The sequence below is a fragment of the Drosophila montana genome, unplaced genomic scaffold (assembly GCF_035044405.1).
Source record: "Drosophila montana isolate Dmon_TW-CO22-7 unplaced genomic scaffold, ASM3504440v1 contig_1090_1, whole genome shotgun sequence".
In the NCBI taxonomy this organism is placed as follows: domain Eukaryota; kingdom Metazoa; phylum Arthropoda; class Insecta; order Diptera; family Drosophilidae; genus Drosophila; species Drosophila montana.
The window spans coordinates 16,598-33,222 of record NW_026996081.1 but is presented as its reverse complement, the minus strand read 5'-3'; the positions used below and the strand labels follow the sequence as shown (position 1 = coordinate 33,222).

General features: G+C 40.2%; 4 protein-coding genes across 5 annotated transcripts; 3 read left to right on the top strand and 1 right to left on the bottom strand.

Annotated features, from left to right (window-relative positions):
- Positions 1-939: 939 nt before the first annotated feature.
- Positions 940-2,690, top strand: LOC135440812 (uncharacterized). The gene is made up of 2 exons (XM_064700178.1): positions 940-1,083; positions 1,136-2,690. The coding sequence occupies exons 1-2, from the start codon at positions 1,064-1,066 to the stop codon at positions 2,673-2,675; spliced, it is 1,560 nt and encodes a 519-aa protein (XP_064556248.1). The 5' UTR covers positions 940-1,063; the 3' UTR covers positions 2,676-2,690.
- A 6,738-nt stretch (positions 2,691-9,428) lies between these two features.
- LOC135440893 (gustatory receptor 23a-like) lies at positions 9,429-12,853 on the top strand. Its single transcript, XM_064700301.1, has 3 exons — positions 9,429-10,301; positions 12,526-12,684; positions 12,746-12,853. The coding sequence occupies exons 1-3, from the start codon at positions 9,429-9,431 to the stop codon at positions 12,851-12,853; spliced, it is 1,140 nt and encodes a 379-aa protein (XP_064556371.1).
- Positions 12,854-14,804: 1,951 nt separating this feature from the next.
- On the top strand, positions 14,805-15,357 carry LOC135440873 (uncharacterized). 2 transcript variants are annotated; one of them, XM_064700257.1, is made up of 2 exons: positions 14,805-14,964; positions 15,027-15,354. In XM_064700257.1, the coding sequence occupies exons 1-2, from the start codon at positions 14,923-14,925 to the stop codon at positions 15,321-15,323; spliced, it is 339 nt and encodes a 112-aa protein (XP_064556327.1). In that variant the 5' UTR covers positions 14,805-14,922; the 3' UTR covers positions 15,324-15,354. The 2 variants fall into 2 exon arrangements, with proteins under 2 accessions (XP_064556327.1, XP_064556337.1); XM_064700267.1 differs by having other exon boundaries at positions 14,810-14,964; positions 15,015-15,357.
- On the bottom strand, positions 15,352-15,976 carry LOC135440864 (uncharacterized). Its single transcript, XM_064700245.1, has 2 exons — positions 15,797-15,976; positions 15,352-15,742 (listed from the first exon to the last, which is right to left on the bottom strand). Exons 1-2 carry the CDS (start codon positions 15,930-15,932, stop codon positions 15,405-15,407), a joined length of 474 nt encoding a protein of 157 aa, XP_064556315.1. The 5' UTR covers positions 15,933-15,976; the 3' UTR covers positions 15,352-15,404.
- Between the last annotated feature and the right edge of the window lie 649 nt (positions 15,977-16,625).

The following is a 16,625-nucleotide window of genomic DNA, read 5'->3' as shown; positions in this document are numbered from 1 at the left end:
TAGTATAAGAGACATATTCCTTTCTCTCACTCGCCCTCTGTTGTCGTCCCTTTGTCTCCATGTGCACCACCAGCATGGATGGACTGAGGTTAGCTCGTTATTGTTGCCACTGGCTTCCCCGTCAATTGCAGCTGACTGCACCACAAAATTCAACGCAATTTGTAAAATGAAATCGATTCAATTGATTGTTGACTTCGCCAAACACACACATAAACACACACACACACACACACACACACATGTGGCATTGTGTGTCCCTTATAAAGCAATGGATGCCATCCTGCAGGAAGCAAGTGCCAGCTACGGTGACAGGTGTCTGGGGGTGAACGTGTTCAATGTTGTTGTCCTTTGCCGGCCTTTATTCAGTGTGTGTGTGTGAGTTTTGCACTTTGCTTGATTAAATTTCAATATTTACTAAAATGTCGCTGAACTCTTTTTGACAGCTCTGTAAATTTCATAACCAGAATGGACATAAAATATGGTCAACAGTGTGTAAATTTGAACATGACAAGGACATAAAAGGACATAAGTGAAATGAAGAGAAGCCATTCGATTTTTTCCCCAATCGCAATTTGCTATAGTTTGTCAAGTGTTTACAAGAGTTTCATTAAAGCGCAGTCTCAGATCAAAGTATAATTTCACATGTCAAATGCAAATGTTTTGATGCAGTTTATCTGAGTTAAATGGAATTTTTGCTTTTCGAAAAATATTTATACACTTTTTCATTTGTCGATAAATATAATTGATGGCTTTTGGAGATATCCCTTACAGACAGGGACCGGATGAATATTGCTAGGGCTCGAATATTGATGTGTATTAACCAACAGAAACTCATGCAATTAAAAAATATATATTTAAAATGAGATCCTGTTAGTTTTCTCAAAACATATGCATACATATTTCATTAGGTTCTTTAAAAACGTTGATTTTACTATCACAATTGACAGCTAATATTTAAATTTACACTTTTGTCTAGTCACTTTAATTTGGTGTCTCACAAATATATAAATAATTTGCGTATTTGGTGCCTACTAGTTGCTTTGAGCAGGTAGAATTATTAAATATGGATCCTATTGCAGATAGGTAAGTTGTATTTTTAAAAATTCGGAGCTGGGCCCTACTAATCGTACATCAGTGTGTGTGCTGATAACGATAATGAAAAGGTTGACGCTGTTCTCGATAATAATAATGGCGAGGAAACAACAGCTCTTTGTTTAGAAATAAATGAGGTTCCAAGTAGTAGCAAAGACGAAGATCAAAATGAAAAGATTGAAGGCTTAATCAAAATTGAATTGCATGAGGAAATGGATTTTCCAGGACATGTTAAAGACGAAGCTCAAAATGCAAAGCTTGGAGAGTTGACTCAGCTGGAGTTTCATGAGGAATTCGATTATCCAAGTCTTATTGAAGAAGCTCGAAATGAAAATATTGAGGACTTGGTACAGTTTGAATTGCATGGGGAATTTGATTATACAAGTCGTATCAAAGATGAAGCTCACGATGAAAAGATCAGAGAGTTGATCCAGATTGAGTTTAACGAAAATCCGTATGATATAAAAGAAAAGGCACAAGATGAAAGTATGAAAGATTTGGTTAATGATGACAGTCCTTGGTACGAAGAGGAGGAACCAGTCCATAAATTTGGCAACTCGAAGCAAGTAGAATCCGAGTATACTGACTTAGACTGGGACTTTAGTTTTGGCAATACCAAAAGTGATGACGATATAATTGGAGATTTTGTCAAAATTGACTTTCCCAAGGAAGAAGATGGAAGCGTGAGCGGTATCTACAGCGGCGATGTTGATTTATCTAAAATGGAAAAACTTTTCGAGACATCCGATATACTTTCCTTGAAGGAAACTCTCGAGCTAAACGGCTACGAAGATGCGCATGAAAATCCTTTATGCTCCGATACCCAATCTGTCGAAGCTAGTTGCTGCGTTGACAATGAAACACCCATAATACCCGACTTTGAAATTGATTATGATAACATTTATGAGAACATCGCAAATGCGAGCAAAATTGAAAAGCACCTGCAGCTGCTCTATAGACCCTTCACCTGCCTCGTAGACGTCAGCTGCCGTTTCAGCCTGTACGAGCTGGCGATTCTGTTGGATGACGCCCGCTATGAGCCTGCCCATCATCCGGCATTGTTTGTCCGCCTACGTAATCCTAGTGCCGAGATAAAGATATACTCTGGCGGCAAAATAGCCTCCATGGCCCTGACAGCAGCTTCGGCACGCACAGCTCTGCTAAAGGTAATCCGCATGGTCGAGGAGCTTGACTACAAGACGGACATCACGCATTTTAGTAAGAATAATGTGCACGCCTCCTTTTGCCTGCCCTTCAAAATCGATCTGGAAATGCTGTGCGAATTGCATAGCGAACAGATTTCCGGTAATCGGGATGTGCGACCCTTCATAACCTACAAAATCGATGGGACCGCAATCAGATTCGCCGTGTTCCCCAATGGCTATGTGCTCGTCCTGCACTCCAAGCAGCACAGCGAGACTCGAGCGGCTATAGCTGGCTTCCTACCGATCTTGGCGCAGTTTCAGAACGGCTATCTAACACCCTCTGAGAAGTACGGCACCCTGTGTGGCGATATATCGTTTAAGCTGCTGTGGGAACGCAAGCTCGAGGAGGATAACGAGGGTGTTTTACTCTATTCTTAGGGGCTGCTTTCCTACAGCATTTCCTTTTTTTTTTTTAAAAATGCTGTGAACATTTGTCATAAACCAAACTTGTGTTGTACGTGCACTGTTTACACTCTGAAGTTTGGGGCCCACTCGCCAACTTGTTTAAATACGTGATTTATTTACCATCCAGCTGCTGCGACTGCGACTGCGAATGCTGCTGCGACTGCTGCGGGGCCATCACTGTACTGGCTGGTTGGTGCTGGTAACTGAATATAGGGCTATGCACAACACGAAAGCCACGCCAAAGTTGCCAAACACAACCAGCAACACACAGCACACACAGCACACACACTCACACCTCCACAAATAGAAGAACAACATACAAATTGCAACAGAAGTTGCCGCAGAAGTTGCAACAACTGAAGCTGCAACAGGCGCATACATAAATAACACAACACTCTGCGCAACACAATAAGTTGAAGAAGATGTCACATTATGCGGGCACAAAACTTGCACCAAATTCGTTTTAGACGTGCTAAAAGCACCTACTACTCGCCCATAACTGGGAAAGAGATCATTAGAGATCTTATCTCAGTCGGAATCCAGACTATTTAGCGACATGTTGGAGCGCTTAGGCATTTAAACTAGTAGGGCTTATTAGTTGAGGTTCGTGGAGTAGGTTTTGATTGGACTAGGCAATATTGATGAGATAGTACATAAGATGCCAGACAATAAGTTCTGGGCTTACCAAGAGCTGAACAGTTACAGATTTGGCGTGTTGCCGTCTTTTCTTGGTTTCCTCGTGACAGCTTCGCCAATTAAGCAGTAAGAGATTTATCATTTTTTATATTATAGAGAACTTCGAGCATGAAGATATATTATACAACTCTATTAAACCTGTCGTTCTGTTTCTCTGTCTCTCTGTCGGTCCCATCAATGTCAGCTGCTTTTCAATTTGGCGATAAATTTGTTCCCGACTATTTGAAAATCTACTTAACTGTTTGTATATTTAAAATTTTGCTATTGATTTTTTCGTATTCGTTGAAAGACCTTTTTGTACCAAAATTACCTCATTCTTAAAAATTTTAATAATTCGCGCCACCAAACCTCAATTTTCAAGATATTTCCTGTATATTTGGTCATCTGACTAATCAAAAATCAAATAATCAAAGCATAACCGTTTGCATTAGTTGAGCCCACAAATGTTGCTCTACATTTTTGTAGCTAATCTAAGATTATGTAATCAACATTAATTAGTAAATAATAATCTGCGTAATAAAATAAATATCGAAATCAAACCGCTGATTAGCAGAAAGCATTTATTTATTTATGCATTTTTCTCTATCGCATAATGCGCAGTTCTTTATTGCGCATAACAAACATAAATAAATTGTAGATAAGTTTCCATTTGAAAATGTTCAACAATTGCATGTAATGCGGTCCGTTTTGGTATTAGTCTTTGGTCATTAAATGTTGGCAAGTTGCCAACTTGCCGACACTCCGACCGTCCGACAGTCCGACTGTCCGACCATCGACGCCCATTTTAGTCGCATCATTTGGCGCCAGGCGTTCAAATAGGAATTGCAAAAAATAAAATTATTGTAGCATATCGGTTAAGCATTGCTGAACACGTACGATATTATGGCACATACGAGTAGGAAAAAAGAGGAAAAAATTTATATATAATTCCCCGACAGCAATTTTACACAGAGACCAAACAATGCATTGGGACATGCCCCATATGTTGTTTCTGTTTCAAATGGCCTTTATAATGTTAAAAGGGACAAATTAAAACAAGAAGCAAGATATACGAGCATGTGACATGCTGAAATTAAAATAATTGCGTCTGTTATACCATCCGATTCTATTCTAAACAAGTGGAAATGTTTTAGTCGGACAACACTGGCTGCACAATACTCTGTTTTTGAAGTATTTCGGCCTTTTCTGTGCTGTCCAATTAAGCTCTGTTAATAATTCATAAGAAATTTTAATAGGTGCAAAAGTATCGAAATTGTAATATATAAATATATATATTCTCTACATGCTGATTGTTTCGACCAGATCATCTCTTATAAGAGACAGCATCAACACAGTAAAAGGGCTAGACTAGAAAGATGAAGAGATTTCAAAGATGGAAACTTCCACGATTTCAAAACATTTCACATTTCCTAAGACCTTGAAATCTAATATACTCTTTTTTATCAAGTTTCTAATTAAAGCTGTTTACCTTTTAATTCTTCACTTCGTGTCACGAGCACACGATGAAATCCGACCAAAGTGATTTAAAAAGATTTCTCAGAATGCAAGATCATAGAATAAGACATAAGCTCAGGTTATGCTAGGTTAGATTATTGAAGCCGTTCGACCCGGAGATACTTAATTTAATCGAAAAGAATATTCATAAATTTTCAAATTATTTTGTTTAATGCGGTTGGCATGTGTTGGCATTTGATCGAAAAAAGTTTTGAAATTAGAATCTACCTTTCTTGGAGAAGATTTCACGAAATGCACATTAAGGAGCTTCAATACATTTTTACATAATTTATTAATAATATATAACTTAATTATATAAAATAAATAAATATAACTAAATAAAATATTATAATAAATTATAAATATTAAAAAAAGTTTACATTAAACAGAAGTAGATGAGACGGGATCCAGTTAGGACTTTTAATAATAGAAAAGTGACAAATGGATTTTGTCTTAATATTTAATTCGTTGCAAATTAAGAATCGAATAAAAGATTACTTTATGAGATGAGAGAAAAGTTAGGAATAAATTAGTTCAATTTATTGTTTGTTCCATGCTCATATGAACTAACAATATGAACATTCGGCATGCGGTGTCACGTTTCAGATGACTGAACGATACTTGGAAACAAGTGCGTAATATGCAAGGAGCATGTTGTTCATACTAGCTGCTGCTACTTGATATGTGTAGCACATATGTACATATACGCATACATATACATATACCCAAACATATACACATATATGTAAATATACTGTATATATAGCATACATATGGGGCTGCGTCGTGTCGAAGGGCTGTGACCAGGGCCGAAACGCCAAAAAGTTGCTTCAATTTAATTTGACTTTGATCGCCAGCTGACGCAGTTGGTGTCATCCCCATGTCAAGTACTCGTCCTCCGGCTTGCATATATGGAAATCGGCCATATTAGATGGGAGCATGTCGCATTTTGTTTATGGATATGCTCGCAGCATCCGCGCAAGCTGTGCGCGAATTACAAAACGACTCAAATATCGTATCCAGAACATTTTGTAATTTCAATCAATGAAATTTATGAAAATTGTATGAACAGTTGAATAGATATTTATCCCAATATTTTTTATCTTGTTTTTGCAACGTTCTTTTTCATTCATTTTTTTTTAGGCACTTAAACGTAATACTCTTTTACACTTGAGTTAGTTTATGGAAAATTTCATTTTTATAGCATTGCGTTTATGAAATAAGACAGTAAGATATATTTTTTTGCCCCATTAAGATTATTGTTGCTCTGTGTGTGTTGTGTTTTTTTGTTTTTCATCTACTCTGCGAGTCTTTAAAATGTAAATACATAAACACAAAGTTGTGTATCTGATGTCGAATGTGGGTTGTGTTTTATTGCCAAAAGTGCTGCGAAGTAGCTGAAAACTTCATAAATCACAAAAGTTTGTTTGGCCATGAAAAGGCTTAAGGGTTTATCAAAATGAAAATTTATTGGTGCTCAAATACTTGGAATTTTAGATTTATGTATTTTCGTTTCCCTTGTCACTGGCCTTAGGAAATACGCATAACATCGATTTCTTGTAGCATAAAAACGAGCAACAAACTCGAAAAGAGATTTGCTCGAACAGAAACAAAATCTCAGTTTTGCGCAATTTCCATCACAATATTAATGCAATTCCCTCCTTATCGTAGCAGTAGAAAATTGCTGTTAATTTCAATTTACGAGACAATTTCAGAAATGCTTCGCTGCAATGCAGGCCAATTTGGCCAGGTAAACGATACCAATTACACGTATTCATTACAATTGAGTCCGATTGCGGGTCAGTTATGCTGCAGCGATACAAATACAAACAACTAAGTATGCATTTTTTGTTAGATTTTAAGTTGCTTCCGTTGCTGTGCCCTGTGCACATTAAAAATAACTAGAAGGGGTATGATAGAAAGAAACTTATTTCGACCTCCTCTCGATTATTTCTAGCCACACATTCGGAAAGAGAATCTTCGAAATCAATCAAAGATAAGGTTTGTTTGTGGTAAAAAGTTTTCTGCTAAAAATAAGAATTTCTTACAAACGATTTAAAACTCAATGCCAATTCTTCTGGAAACAGCTAAGAAAGTGTATTAATAAATCATGTGAATGGAATGAAAAGTAAATTAGAGCCTTTCACTATTGGTAATCAAAATCAATTCCATTTCTCTATAATAATGCCAACTAGCTTAAAACAGTAATTGAAATATATCCCAGAATAAATACCCCCAAATCTCCAGAGATTTCCGTGCCAGACCTGACTACAGCGTATCTCCTAGTCGAGCACTCTCAGCTGTTATACTCTTACTTGCTTTTAGCATCATTTTTCAAAGCGACTGCGTTTCCTGCAGCATTTCTGTTGCCAAGTGAAGCAGCTGGCATTAATTTTCATTTAAATTCCGCTTGTTAAATATGCAAAACTCTCTTTGTGGTCCAGTTGGGCAGCACGGAACCCGCAGCCCAGGCACCAGAACATTTTCTCACCAATCTCTGACAGTTGCCTGTTAACGAACCAGTTGCCATTTCGAGTTATTATTAAAATTGCAATGCTCCGTTCTCCACACCGTGGCCGAGTGTGTGATGTAAAATCTTTGTGGCTTCTCACAAAGTTGCAATTGCGAACAATTTCTTTTTGTGTCTTTGTAGAATTGCTGCAATGTTTGTGGCCACAGTCTGTGATAAAGTATTTATGGAAATCTTAATGAAATGATAAGAGTCTCACATTAAGCAAGCTCTACATAAAACTGTGTATTTCCGGGCACATCTGATTGCATGTAAATCGAAACTGTGGGCGACCGAACTTTTACGAACTATTTTTCCATAAATTGTACCCATTAATAATTGCTTAAAAGAGTGTAACCGACTTGGTAATCGGCTTCGTACTCAATTCAAATATCTTTGGGGGAAATTCATTTCAAAAGTATTTCATATGGCTTGTAAAATCACTACGGTCCAGTGGCACGCAACGGTTTCGGGCTCTAATTTCTTTTTTTTATAATTCCAAGACGTAGTTGGGGACAGGACGTGTGAAAGGACGGGAAACAGGTGAGAGAGTAGTATTAATATAATAAATATACCGCGCAAAGCCGGGTAATAGTGAAATATTTTGTATGCATTCGAACACATATGTAAGCTATGCTCTGGTAAAGGGTAACTTCTAGATGCTTTTTCAGCTGTTCTACTTGGGCATTAATTATGAATAAATACTTATTCGCAACTCCCAGCAGCTAGTATATAAGTATTTGGGAATTATGCATTTTGAGCGCAATTATAAATGCAGTGGGTGACTTGGGTGTCGAGCACAGGAGCCGTGGCAACAACTGTTCAACCTAATCTTCAAAGCAACCACAACCCTTTCTAGTTGCCATCCAAGTAGAGAAAAAAGTGGATAATTTTTAGCTTTGAACGCAGAGTCCCCCTTCGGCTAGAATACATAATTCATAAACCGGCAGCCATTTGAACTGCGCCCACAACGCTTCTCCGCAAGGGAGCGATAGACAAGGACAAATGGATACAGATACAGTGTGCGAAAGGGTTAGAGCAAACTTTGACGGTTCAACTTTTTAATCGGATTCCAGAGCTCGATTGCCACCACATCAGCAGCTACCATCGGCACTTTCTCAGCGGTTTGCTAAGAAATTTCGACAAAAAGTGCCTCGGGCCACGAAGTTTGCCTATTCCCACAATTTGAAATAGAGAAATTTTGTAATATTTACCCCAGCCCTGAGATGCGAACAGAATTATCTTATGCATGTAAAGCAGAAATAAGCTGAGAATATATTTTGTGCAAGAAAATGCACTTACTACTTAGAAGATATTTGCTGCCAGCATGTTAGCCTGACGATTTCACAAAATGGTGCAGAAACCAAAAAAAAGTACAATTGCAGTGCATTAACTTGAAATGATCCTAGAGTGAAACAGCAAATTGAGCTTCTGATTTCAAGAGTCATTTACTTAGATACCCTTTTGCAGGTTTTTATATTTGTATCACGAAATTTATAACACATATATATTCTTGATCGGTATCAACAGCCGGGTTCTATACAAATGGGTCTTTTAATTTGAAAGCTATCATTACGTAGCTTTGAATTTCAGTTTCAGGCAGAAAATATGTCAGAATCGATCTGATCAGGGATCACTTTATCATGTAGCTGACATAAGATTTCTCGGTCAAGAATTAAGTTAATTGATGTTCCTTTAAATGTATCTCGTCTGAAGTCAATAATCGCAATACACATCTACTACTACAACTCAAGCTACAATATCTTGTTGGCCTAAAAACACGTCTCTACTAGGGTATTTAGTTTTCGTTTTTTCTTGTCGGTATTGAACTTAGCTAATTTTTAGCTTCCCCATACATATGATCCATTATTCGAACGTTCGATTGACAAACGCATTTACCCTGTCATGCAACTTAATTGTTTATATGATTTATTGGTTTACTCAAAGCCCGATTGAATATGTTTAAGTCTTGAAAGTGTATTTGAGCTGTGCGGCACAGTGTGGATTGAAAGTTCTTAAGCTGCGGCATGAATTCGCTGGAGTGTGTAACCGCGCGCTGCCTGTTGGGCATCTACTGGTGGATGGGTCTGGTGCCCCTGCCGCTGAGCTCCCAGCTCATGTGGTTGCTGCTCGCTTTGCTTGTGCGTTGCATTTGGTTTGCCTACTATCTGAAGATGCTTTGGATCGGTGTCTCTTATTTTTGGGATGATGATGGACTGAGCATCAGCTACATGAGTGGAACGGCTCTTTTCATAGGCTACTCATTGCTCGGTCTGCTGATACAGGTGGAGAGCGCACTTAAGCATCGAACCTACGAGCGCTTGGACAATTTGCGAGTTCAGTTGCAACTGCGGATGCAGCGTCTGGGCATGTCGCGGGGCTGTCGCCGAGCCTGGAGCCTGCTGCTGCTGCTGGGCACACAGATCGGCAGCGATGTGGCCAGGTCCTGGGCCAATGCACATTATAGCATATCGCCGGTACACATTATCTCCTTGCCCCAGAAGTGGCTGCTGCGCCTACGCTACGTCCAGCTGCTGTGGCAGGTCATGGAGCTGAACCAGCGTGCCCGCCAGCTGCGCCACTCGCTCCTCGGCCTGGCCGCTGGCAATGACCTCTGGCAGCCGTACGGCTCTCAGGAATGGCAGCAGCTGCAGACGCTGCGACTCAGCTATGACCGCATCTACGAGTGCTACGAGGCCTTCAGCGACTGTTACGGCTGGGGCATGCTGGGGCTGCAGATGATGTGCGGCCTGGAGTTCGTGTCCAATGCCTACTGGATAATCACGGAGGCCTACATGTCGCAGCGGATATACATGCTTATCTACAATGGCAACACCTGCTTTGCCATGGGCACGCTTGTTGTAGCGCTCTTCTGGTATGGCGACGCAAGTGCCAATAATGTGAGTATAAGCTAGAGCTAGCGAGATCAGAGATGATTATGCTGTATAATAAAACTACAGCCCCCCACCATTAAGCCCACACTCCTCAAAGTACAAATCATCTCAGACCCTATTATTACCTAATGATCTGTAAGCAAAAGAAACCCGAGAGAGAAGGGCTATTTTCGGCACTCCGAAGATTTAATACTTTTGCAGACCCAACCTTTTGCTCGTTTCTAAGAAGAACGGGGATAGTTAATAGGTAATGCCGAGTATGGTTAAGATATCTTGAAAAACAAAAAATTTTTCATACAACTTAATTTTCTACCGATTGTTCCTATGGCAGCTATATGGTATAGTGGTCCGATCTCAATAAGATTTCGCATAAATATAGAAAACATAGTGAAACTTATAAATAGCGACTTTGGTCAAAGTATCTTGAAAAATAAAAAAGTTGTTTATACAAGAACCTACTTTTCGACCGATCGTTCCTATGGCAGCTATATGATCTAGTGGTCCGATCCAGCTGGTTCCGACATATGTACTGCGTGCAACAGAAAGAGACACTTCTGCAAAGTTTCATCACGATAGCAATTAAACTGAGAGACTAGTTCGCATAGAAACAGACGGACAGACAGACGGACATCGCTATATCGACTCGGCTCGATACTGATCAAGAATATATATACTTTATGGGGTCGGAGATATCTCCTTCTATGCGTTACACGTTTCACGACAAAATTATAATATCTGCATCTGCAAGGGTATAAAAAGCTCTTTATGTGGCGCTAGATTTTTTGAGGAAACAGCTACTTTTCAAGTTCCTAATAAAAAGAATTAACTTTAATTTGTATAGCATACTTGTGGGGAAAACCTGGATATGCATCCCGTATATTTTGTTCTTTTATTTTATTTAGATTTAGTTTCACGACAATTTAGTATTCTTTTCAGCTTGAATTTGTAGGATTAGGTGCCCATAAAAAGGTTCGCCTGCGCTGACTGGCGGGCATTCCATTGAAGACAAATCCCTCTCTTGTTCTATTGTAGGTCTCAACAAATCCGCCACAAACAACAGTTGGAGTATTTATTAAAACACCTTTTAAAGAAGTATTGTGTTAGGGTACCTGGACTTATGCTTTGATATTCTTGTCGCTGTCCTGCTGAGCCACCTAATTGATCCGATAATCGCTGTGAGAATGGAAAATAAACCTAAAATTACTCCAATAATTATGACAGTGATGAATGGGTTGACCTGTGACCTGTGACCTGTGAGCATGACTGACACAGCAGAAGCTGACTCTTTCTGTCTGGTCTTCGCACCCAGTTAACAGTAGACATGCAGCTCTTGAGTGGATCGGTGTTGGCGAGGGAACTCTTTCACCTGGTGCTGTGTTTATTTGGCGTGCGATGGAATGCGCGGCTGCATCGGCTGCAGTTCGTGCCCTTTGGCTTTTGGTTCTGCTGGCTTGTCGTGATTTGGTTAGGTGCTGCAAAGTATATGTCAACATTTCCGTATTGCAAACTCGAGTGTCTGATCGCACTCGCGATGTTTATCACGCCGACCCTGGCACATGGCATCATTTTGCTGAACACCTTTCTGCAGCGACGCACACATCGTCAGCTCGAGCTGCGCTTGGATGTGTCCCGTCTGGAAGCACAGAACCAGCGAAATGTGTTGCTGCGTGTATCTGGCATCTTCGTGCCCTTTCTGGTGGTGCAGAGTCTGATCGTCTGGTTCAAGATAGGTCTCGAGTTTCAATGGTACACGCCAATCTTTTGGTTTTCCTCGCCCAGTGCCTGGGCTGTGCAGCTGAAGCTGATTGCGTTTCTCTCTGATGTTCTGGTGGCCAATGAGCGTGTTCTCTGTGTGCAGCAGAGCCTGAAGCAGCTGGCCAGAAAGCCCAACCCCTGCAGACAGTCGCCGAATGTGGTGCCAGTGATCGAATTCAAGGAAATGTACCGAGAACTACATCAACTGTTTGTGCAGCTTAATTTTGCCTATGGCAGCAGTTTGCTTATCATTTTCATAGTATTATTTTTCGACTTTTTGTTCAACTCCTTTTGGCTGGCTAGACACACGCTGACCCGGCTTAAGAGTCCAGCCTATATATACATTCATTTGGGCTTTTTACTCAACCTGGGACTTCTGCTCTCTGTGACCTGTTGGGACTGCCAGCAAAGCGTTAATCATGTGAGGCATAATCCCACATTTGTTTGTTTAATTTCCTAAAATTCTATTCCATAGAGTCGACAGATCGGGTGCTTGATACCCAAGCTAGTGAATCCCATGGGCAGCAAGCGCTACAACGATTTGGTCAGCGAGTTCCTGTTGCAGACTTTGCATCAACGTTTTGTCGTCACGGCCAAGGACTTTTTCAGCCTCAATTTGCATCTGCTGAGCAGTGTCAGTTAACAACTTAACCTTTTTTTGAGGAATAATAAGGGTGTCCCTTCTCTTCTTGCAGATGTTTGCCGCTGTGGTTACTTATCTGGTCATCCTCATACAGTTTATGCTTGCCGAGAAAAGCTCCCAGGCTACACCCAGGCCGGAGAAAATGACATCCAATGACTAAAAAGCTGGTGTGGAATCCGTTAAAATACTTATTATAATAATAGGTCACAGCTAAAAATTATCTCAATACAGAAACTTATTCTTTAAGATTAAGTATGCATAATATTCAGATTTATAATTATATATATTCCCTGATTTGTACACGTTCTCAAGCTTCTCAAGGATAAAAAGGACATGCAAAGAAAGTCAGAGCGAGTTTTTAGTAGTATGTTATTCTCTTTCAAATAAGAAACTTTAGTCAAGAGTACTCGGCTGTTGCTGCTGCTCATGAATATATATACTCCAGCTTTCTTGCTCTAAAATTTGGTCCCCAGTACCCTCGTTTAACTGCAACAAAAAATAAAGCATCACAGATGTGCTTCAGGGCTTATATTCCTACAATTCCCAACCACGTTTAACACAGACTCATTGACATGGTTTGGCTCAAGCTCCAAAGATTGTTAACACAAAGATGCTTGCTGTGTCACCGCGACAGCTCAGCTCAGCTCCTTGTTTTTTTACATTTCTGTGAACTACAGTAGACACTGATGGGAAGGACTTAAAGATAGCGCATCTAGCTGGCGTAGTTACCACATGTGCTTTAATTATTTATGCCGCCCACAGAGCGTTTTTTGGGTTTGGGCGTTTCGAGTGCCCACATGGAACTTAGACTACATCAAGTTTAGTTATTCTTAAGCAGACAAAACTACTTCACGCATATTAAACTGGCATTTCACAGGCTGAAAAACTTTTTCTAATATGCAAATTCATGCCGAATCCTTATGCATGCCACAGAAAGGATAAAGTAGCGCCAGCAGCAGGGGCACATTCTTGAATTAACACGTGCGAGTTCGCATTAATTTGTAAACTGCTCGGGGGACCTGCACCAACCCTAGCGCCTACGCCGCCTGTGTTTTATGAGTTCAGAGACACGAAGAATAGAACAAAAGCCCAGAGATGAGAACAAGCTGGAGGATTGTTTCTAGGCACGAACCCAAACATGTAGCGCATTTACCACATGGCCACTCAGAATGAAAACTGGCGCTCGCCACTTCGTCCTCAAATTAACATAGAGCAACCACCAAACACTCGAATTAGGAGCATCCACCAACTGGAAGGATTAGTGCACTAAAATCAATCGACGACGACTGATCATGTCGAAACAAATTGAGACGCGCACTACAACGGGACAAGATGGCTCTCATTGGGCTCAATACTCAATATGGATGAAAACAACAGGAGCGACGAGATTCTCAATACTTGTTCAAATCGGCGTCAAAACCAAAAAGGAGCACCAAACACATCCGCCAAAATGGCGAGAAGAGACGAGAAATAACCCAATCAATCTTCTAGGCTATTGATCAGCTTAAATATCACTATTTAACAGCTTATAGATGCTTAATGATACCAATACTTGTCGATACTTATCAAAACTTTGCAATATTTATTTTTCCATTTTTTTTAAAGTTTACAAAAATTAAGCCCTTCACACCGAATATGCAAGGTAACATGCATTTTCTATAAACGAAACATGAAAAAAATTGGAAATGAAAATTTTCTCCTAATTCTAAACTGAAATATCAACACAAGTTCAATAAAAAAAATTATTTAGAGGGTTTAGGTTATGCTTTAGAAACATTTAGTAAAGAGGAGTTCTAGTTTGGGAGTTGTAGTTAGTCTATCTTGGAGATTATATTTAATTATTTAAGTAATATTTTTTGTATCCTTTGTTGAGCACAAATTATATAATTCTACATATAATATTGAAATTAAAATATTGCTTTGCTTTTTTTTAATTTATACCGACAAGGTTCTTATCCAGAAAGTCCTAGGAAGCAGCATTACTATTTTAGAAGCCCGGCTCCTGCTTGTTTCGATAGCTTGACCACTCATCCCACTTATTTAATAGTTATAAGCAAAAAAAAAAAAAAAAACCAGGCAACCATTGGACTGCTTGTCAAATTTGGATTGTTTTGCAAGTCATTGCTGGCTGTCAAAGTGCAAGCATTATATTAAAGAACGTACAGGGCGAAGTTGCGAGGCGGAGTTTCTCTTTCTTATCGGGTCGGAATTATATGTGCTAGAAGCAGCATGAATCCCAGCTTTGAAGAAATGTGGAATGGTTCCGGCTCCGTAAGTTGGTGTGAATCTGTGCTAATCGCTTGACTCCTATTTTATTCAAGACATTCTAACAGCCGACGGGCAACGAACTTGATGACGACATATTCGCATCGATGCAACCTTATCGAGTGCCCCTTGCGACAGCCGCGGGCAGCGACGCGCAAATGGCGATGGCCTACAGGAAGGCGCACGCGTGGAACGTTTACGAGGCGACCTACGAAATGGAGATGATCAGCACAAAGACCATTTGCAGGAAGTGCCTGTTGCACGTGAAGGTCTGTCGCACCTATGGCCACAACCTGAAGAAGTACGAGACAGACCTGCAAATGGCCAACACAGCTGAAAGCTGCAGAAGTAGAGACAAGATTTAGAGGGTATTCAAAGAACCCATTTCCTCTCATAATATACAAACTACAATTCTTTATTTATACAAATTAAACTACAAATGGTTCCTAAATCATCTTGGGCTGATTGGGCAGCCGTATGCGTGCCATTTTGCTGGGCGGTGCGCCATTCTCTGCCAGATGGTTGCCCTCCGTTTCGGCCAGGACCTGCTTCAGCTCGGCATTGGCGCCCACCTGGCAGTTGCGCCACGGCGGCAGCAGGAGGCTCGTGGTGGCCGAGGGGGCGGAGAGCGGCTGCACAATGGGTTTGGCCAAAAGCAGCGGCCCGAACTGAAAGTCGTCGGTTTTCTCCATTTTGGCAATACGTAAATCCTTGACATCTATAAAGGTTTTGTTGTTCAGATTGGCAAAGCGACGCGCCTCGACTAGTTGATTCCTGGCCATGGCTGGGGCAAATCATATTCAAACGGAAAATTTTATCGTATAAATTGGCTTCTTACTGTATGATAAATCCAACAGATAACGACGTGCATCTGGCTCGGCCTGAGCACCATAGCATTGCAGCACGTTGTCTATAAAGTTCAGATCGAATCTGAGATTGAGATTAGCCTCAGTTAATTTGTATTTAGAGTCCATGTGCAAAACTGTAGCAGGAACAACTTTGACAGGATGCAAACTCTGCAAGGCACTGTGTTTGAAAGTAATCGATAGGCAGAAGCGTTACCCAACACTGAACCGCACTGTGGCAAACAGTTTTACAGCACTCTCAACTCTGATTCTTTTTAGAAATATTTGCTCGTTGCAAAGGCTAGAAAAGTTTTTGCGGTGTTAAGAGTTAAAGCTAATTGCTTTTTAGAGTGAGCGAATTATTGGCCAATCCAACTTTTTGGACTAATAAAAAGTTGCGTGCATGCATGAATATTTGATTCATTTTACAAAGCATTCAACTTTTTTGATGAATTTTCAATTTGAAGAGGCTTTTGTCTTGCAGCCGAACCCAACGATGAGGCGAATCATTTGCCAAAACTTTTTAAATATTCATAAAATTCCAGCAGACAACTTTCCAAATTTAATTAGTCAAATGAACGAAACGTTCAGCTCAGTTCAGCTCAGATTATGCAGACAATAGAGTTTAGCCCTGGGGCTTAGAGATTTACTACTTATTTAGCATGGGACTCAGCTCAATTTAAAGTTGAAATAGATTTGTAATTAATGCAAAATAAAGCAACTAGCTTACATGTGAGTCGGCGTGCACTTTTCCGATTGCAATACACGGTATGGCAACAAAAAGGTACGAATGGGAACGGCTATCTATGGCAAGCCGAAGTT

Coding starts and splice junctions, on each gene's coding strand:
- LOC135440812 (XM_064700178.1), top strand. CDS start 1,064: ATGGATCCTATTGCAGATAG. Junction 1,084..1,135: donor ATGGATCCTATTGCAGATAG/GTAAGTTGTATT, acceptor ATCGTACATCAG/TGTGTGTGCTGATAACGATA.
- LOC135440893 (XM_064700301.1), top strand. CDS start 9,429: ATGAATTCGCTGGAGTGTGTAACCGCGCGCTGCCTGTTGGGCATCTAC. Junction 10,302..12,525: donor GCGACGCAAGTGCCAATAAT/GTGAGTATAAGC, acceptor TCTATTCCATAG/AGTCGACAGATCGGGTGCTT. Junction 12,685..12,745: donor ATTTGCATCTGCTGAGCAGT/GTCAGTTAACAA, acceptor CTCTTCTTGCAG/ATGTTTGCCGCTGTGGTTAC.
- LOC135440873 (XM_064700257.1), top strand. CDS start 14,923: ATGAATCCCAGCTTTGAAGAAATGTGGAATGGTTCCGGCTCC. Junction 14,965..15,026: donor TGTGGAATGGTTCCGGCTCC/GTAAGTTGGTGT, acceptor ACATTCTAACAG/CCGACGGGCAACGAACTTGA.
- LOC135440864 (XM_064700245.1), bottom strand. CDS start 15,932: ATGGACTCTAAATACAAATTAACTGAGGCTAATCTCAATCTCAGATTC. Junction 15,743..15,796: donor TCTGTTGGATTTATCATACA/GTAAGAAGCCAA, acceptor GATTTGCCCCAG/CCATGGCCAGGAATCAACTA.